This window comes from Cynoglossus semilaevis, chromosome 2, assembly GCF_000523025.1.
Source record: "Cynoglossus semilaevis isolate Cse_v1.0 chromosome 2, Cse_v1.0, whole genome shotgun sequence".
NCBI lineage: Eukaryota > Metazoa > Chordata > Actinopteri > Pleuronectiformes > Cynoglossidae > Cynoglossus > Cynoglossus semilaevis.
The window spans coordinates 18,915,266-18,921,303 of record NC_024308.1 but is presented as its reverse complement, the minus strand read 5'-3'; the positions used below and the strand labels follow the sequence as shown (position 1 = coordinate 18,921,303).

Below are 6,038 nucleotides of genomic sequence, written 5' to 3'. Positions count from 1 at the left end.
GGCCCACTGGAAACCGGACTCACGACGCTTGTTCGGGCTGAGCCCGGCCGGATCCCGTGAGCAAGGACCTTGCCACCAGGCGCTCGCCTGCGAACCCCAACCCCAGGCCTGGCTCCAGGGTGGGGCCCCAGTGACGTCAATCCGGGCGACGTGAACCTCTTTGATTGATTTGCTTTTTTTCTTCATCAAGGGGGGGTTTTGAACCGCTATTTGTCTGATCCGTCGCCTAGGACCTGTTTGCCTTGGGAGACCCTACCAGGGGCGTTAAGCCCCCGTCAACATAGCTCCTAGGTTCATTCGGATACTCAAACCCCTCCACCACATTAAGGTTGCGATTCAAGGAGGAGTATTTTTTTTTTTTTTATATTTGTTTTTATAATAATATAAATTATAATATAGTATAAAATATTTTAAATTATATTTAAACCTAAAATTAAATGTGTGAACTCCTGTGTTTCAGAGTGTTGAGGGCACTCCTCTACTGACTCTCTTAAAGGACCCTTACATCCTCATCAGTGCAGGTAGGAGACGTAGGTCAGCGGGTCACTGAGTCTGAAGGACCCCCAGGACCAGGACTTCAGGATTCTTTTATTGTTTTGTTTTTGATCCGTAGGTTCTCTGTGTTTCGCCAACATGGGCGTCGCCATCTTGGAACCAACACTACCCATCTGGATGCTGCAGACCATGTGTTCACCAAAAGGGCAGCTTGGTGCGAGCGGACAGAAAATACTAACTTCCTCTGAACGCTGACTCCTTTCTCTCTGACAGGTGTGTTTGCTGTGCTGCAGGTATGGCCTTCCTTCCTGCCAGTGTCTCGTACCTGATAGGAACAAACCTGTTTGGTGTCCTCGCCAATAAGATGGGACGGTATGTGTGTGTATATATACATGGTGCAGATAATTGAGTGAGGGTTAGATTTTCAGGCTTAAGATTTAGTTTTGGTTTGGATTAGAATTAGAGTCAGATTAGAGTTATGCTGAGGATTAAGATTAGTCATATATTTGTAATAGTAAAGGTTGCGATAAGGAGCTAACCCATAACTAGGGATGTCCGATAAGATGGGTCGGTCGATATTATCATATTATTTAAGAATTATTGTCGTTTTTTTGTCATGAAAACCTGATAACGCAATACCTGGTTTGCACTAAATGACATGTGTGCCCTAAAAATAGTTTTGGGGCCAAACGGCTGTATATTAAAGTTACATGTTACTTTAAAAAAGAATAACAATTAGTTGACATTTAAGACGAGCCTGCATGGGGTCGTGACCCTAAGGTTGAAAAACACTAGCATAGTGTGAGTAGCCAAACTACCAATAACTTAAAGTATCGTCTGAATGTGATGTCTGTAAATGTGTTGTCACTGAGGAAGTCCGATAATATCGGGCCTATAATATTGGTCAACCGATATTATCAGCCCGATATTAGCATATTATGTGTACGTTTTTTTCTTCCGATAATGAAAATCTGATAACGCAATGCCTTTTTTTGCACCAAATGATGTGTGCCCTAAAAACAGTTTTGGAGAAAAACAGCTGTATATTAACGTGAAAATCACTAGATGGCAGCATTGCAGCTCATTTAATTAATCTAATACTCATACAGTGGTTTGTACATATAAATAAATAAATTTCACCAGGCCTATATCGGTATCGGTCGATATCGGAATCTTAAATTAGGTGTTCGGACAATATCGGCAAAAATTTAATATCGGACATCCTTACCCATAACCCACGTGTCCTCCACATGTTTCAGTAAGCTCTTGTCAATGAGAGGTTTTACGAAGTCACTTTTTTTCCCATGTTTCCCAATAAGATGGGACGGTATGTGTGTGTATATATACATGGTGCAGATAATTGAGTGAGGGTTAGATTTTCAGGCTTAAGATTTAGTTTTGGTTTGGATTAGAATTAGAGTCAGATTAGAGTTATGCTGAGGATTAAGATTAGTCATATATTTGTAATAGTAAAGGTTGCGATAAGGAGCTAACCCATAACTAGGGATGTCCGATAAGATGGGTCGGTCGATATTATCATATTATTTAAGAATTATTGTCGTTTTTTTGTCATGAAAACCTGATAACGCAATACCTGGTTTGCACTAAATGACATGTGTGCCCTAAAAATAGTTTTGGGGCCAAACGGCTGTATATTAAAGTTACATGTTACTTTAAAAAAGAATAACAATTAGTTGACATTTAAGACGAGCCTGCATGGGGTCGTGACCCTAAGGTTGAAAAACACTAGCATAGTGTGAGTAGCCAAACTACCAATAACTTAAAGTATCGTCTGAATGTGATGTCTGTAAATGTGTTGTCACTGAGGAAGTCCGATAATATCGGGCCTATAATATTGGTCAACCGATATTATCAGCCCGATATTAGCATATTATGTGTACGTTTTTTTCTTCCGATAATGAAAATCTGATAACGCAATGCCTTTTTTTGCACCAAATGATGTGTGCCCTAAAAACAGTTTTGGAGAAAAACAGCTGTATATTAACGTGAAAATCACTAGATGGCAGCATTGCAGCTCATTTAATTAATCTAATACTCATACAGTGGTTTGTACATATAAATAAATAAATTTCACCAGGCCTATATCGGTATCGGTCGATATCGGAATCTTAAATTAGGTGTTCGGACAATATCGGCAAAAATTTAATATCGGACATCCTTACCCATAACCCACGTGTCCTCCACATGTTTCAGTAAGCTCTTGTCAATGAGAGGTTTTACGAAGTCACTTTTTTTCCCATGTTTCCCAAAAACGATTGCGAGGAACAGACTGACGGCCGAACACAACGACAGACAGAAACGTCACCGTCACAGCTGCTCTGCTGATGTGTATCTCCTCTGTCTGTCTGCAGGTGGCTCTGCTCCATGTTGGGCATGTTTATTGTTGGCATCAGTCTCCTCTGTGTGAGTACACCCTTTATTCAATTACCGGTGTTCTGGTGACACTCTCGCCCTCTACAACCACAAGAAACAATATTTACAGCTGTTGACTCACCGGACTTTCATCTGGGTGCCAAGGTGGGGGGTGGGTGCCCCTTAGGAGGTCACAACGGGGCTTTTAATTTCTTGAATTGTGTCCACAGTAGGGGGTGGACGTGGCAGTTGTAACGAACTTTGTTCAGGGACAATAGTTGTCCTGTAGGATTTTTTGAAGATTTTTTTTTTAAAAAAAGTTCAGAGGAAGTTTTCAAGTTTTTTGTGGAGGTGGACATGTCTGGACACGAGTCCTGTCTTATAAAGGAGGGCAATGCAACAAAAGTATAACAAAAAAGTTTGATCCAAATAACAGTAACTTCTGTTGACGCCATTTTACCACAGACGAATCAAAAAGTGAATCGGTTGAAGTTGTTTTTTTTCTTTCAGTATGACATGAAAATATATATTTTTTTATGATGTCACTTTATGTGCGTGTATGTGTGTGTGTTCATGGGTGTCTGTGTCACAGGTTCCTTTTGCGACCAGCATCTACGGTCTGATTGGACCAAACGGAGGTCTGGGCTTTGCTATAGGTGACTTAATGCTAATGCTAACGCTAACCATGTCAGTTACTCACACATCATCCTAAGTCCCTTGGTTATTGTATGCTGTTATTGTGTTGAAGGCATGGTGGACTCCTCCATGATGGCCATCATGGGCTACCTGGTGGACATCCGTCACATCTCCGTCTACGGCAGCGTCTACGCCATCGCTGACGTAGCGTTGTGTATGGGCTTCGCTATCGGTAACGTGCAGACATACTGGTCTTCATGTTACAGTGGGTGGGATTGGGCGGGGGTTGGGGGGAAAGTATCTCGTGAGCACCGGAAAGTATCTCGTGAGCACCGGAAAGTATCTCGTAAGCACCAGAAAGTATCTTGGGTGCACCAGAAAGTATCTCTTGCGCACTAGAAAGTATCTCGTACACACCAAAAAGTATCTTGTGAGTGCCAGAAAGTATCTCGTGGTCACTAGAAACGTTTCATTTTTTTTTTCCATGTCCCATTAGGGGCCGTACTATACATACATATACATATACATACATACTAAGCCCAGCTCCTGAAAAACAACCCCACACCATAATTCCTCCTCCACCAAATTTCACAGTCGGCACAATGCAGTCTGAGATGTACCGTTCTCCTGGCAACCTCCAAACCCAGACTCGTCCATCAGATTGCCAGATGGAAAAGTGTGTTTCATCACTCCAGAGAACGTGTCTCCACTGCTCTAGAGGCCAGTGGCGGCGTGCTTTACACCATTGCATCCGACGCTTTGCATTGCACTTGCTGATGTGTGGCTTGGCTGCAGCTGCTCGGCCATGGAAACCCATTCCATGAAGCTCTCTGCGTACTGTACTTGGGCTAATCTGAAGGTCACATGAAGTTTGTAGCTCTGTAGCAATTGACTGTGCAGAAAGTCGGCAACTTGCTTGATTTTGTACACCTGTGGCCAGGCCAAGGGATTAGGACACCTGATTCTGATCATTTGAATGGGTGAGCGAATACTTTTGGTAATATAGTGTATAAGTGTACATGTTTGAGAGGATGAAAGGAATGATTGAACCATTTGTTGTTGTTGTTTGTTCTTTAGAGAGTGTTCTTGTCATTTGATGGGTACCGTAGAGTTCAGAAATTGACTCAGGATTGAGAAAACGTGTGTGAGTGTGCATCCTCTGACCTCACGGGTTCAGTGGATGGTGAAGATTCAGGAGAAGTTTGAGTGAAGAGATTCCTGGCATCCTATGACAGTTCCACGCTGGAATTCACTGAGCTCCTGAGAGCGGCCCATTCTTTCACAAATGTCTTGTTTCACAGTCTGCATGCCTGAGTGCTTGATTTTATACACCTGTGACCAGGCCAAGGGATTAGGACACCTGATTCTGATCATTTGAATGGGTGAGCGAATACTTTTGGTAATATAGTGTATGTACATATATGCACAAACATAGGTATAAACATATATGTACATATATGCACAAACATATATATAACATATATAAACATATATGTATGTGTACAAATATACAGTATATGTTACTTCACTGTTAATACAATATTACCAGTCCTTCATGACAGTGATCCAGAAACCTCCTTTCTGTTCCAGGTCCGTCCACAGGAGGCGCTATAGTCCAGGCTGTGGGTTTTCCCAGTCTGATGGTGTTTATCGGGGTGATAAACATCCTCTATGCTCCGCTCTGCTTCTTCCTGCGGAACCCGTCGGTCCAGGAGGAGAAACTGGTAACTGACAGCGACAGAGCGCAGTACTGTTGTTAATCCGGAGAATACAGAACCGATGTGAGAAGACTTAGGTACTGCACGGTTTTTAATCAGCAGGATCAGAACCGTGTGATCCCTTTAATCTTCAGGAGGGAGTGGGGAACACTTTGAGCAACACAGGGGGTTCAGGGGGGAGCGGGGAGTTTGGGGGGGCAGGTCCAGACTGATGGTTCCAGGATGTGTGTGTGTGTCTGTGATGATGAAGAGTTTCTGTGAAGTCATTACACCGTGATTAGACACATCAGACGGAGGCAGAGGAAACACCAGGACAACACACACACAGGATAACACACTAATGCCCTCTCACCCTCTCTCTCTCTCTCTCTCTCTCTCTCTGCGTGTGTGCGTCCACGCTGCAGGGAATCATCGACCAGGAGTGTGTGATGCACAAGAAAAGCTACAACACGCAGGACGAGAGACGTGAGTTACCTTTGAGCGACTACAGTGAAGAAGAAGAAACCGCAGCGTGACCCCCCCCGCCTCCCCCCGCCCCCAAACACACCCACCCACTCTTTCTCACTCTCTCTCTCTCACACACACACACATACACACATTCACTCTCTGAACTGACATATATACAGTCCCCTCCAAAAGTATTGGAGCAAGGGGAATTTCTTTGTTTTTGTTGTATACTGAAGACATTTGGGTTTCAGATCAAAGAATGAATATGAGACAAAAGTTCAGAATTCCAGCTTTTATTTCATGGTATTGACATCCAGGTGTGTTAAACAACTCAGGACTGAGCCCCTTTTCTTTGAACCCACCCACATT

At 43.1% G+C, this 6,038-nt stretch overlaps 1 protein-coding gene across 1 annotated transcript in view; it reads left to right on the top strand.

Annotated features, from left to right (window-relative positions):
• Window positions 1-5,737, top strand: part of LOC103376790 (chromaffin granule amine transporter-like) — a 17,707-nt gene extending 11,970 nt beyond the window's left edge. The window contains exons 9-16 of the mRNA XM_025053809.1: window positions 461-521; window positions 614-709; window positions 789-867; window positions 2,868-2,919; window positions 3,461-3,524; window positions 3,617-3,736; window positions 5,095-5,228; window positions 5,627-5,737. Coding sequence (XP_024909577.1) covers window positions 461-521; window positions 614-709; window positions 789-867; window positions 2,868-2,919; window positions 3,461-3,524; window positions 3,617-3,736; window positions 5,095-5,228; window positions 5,627-5,737 — 717 coding nt within the window. The remainder of the gene's footprint in view (window positions 1-460; window positions 522-613; window positions 710-788; window positions 868-2,867; window positions 2,920-3,460; window positions 3,525-3,616; window positions 3,737-5,094; window positions 5,229-5,626) is intronic.
• Window positions 5,738-6,038: the final 301 nt, after the last annotated feature.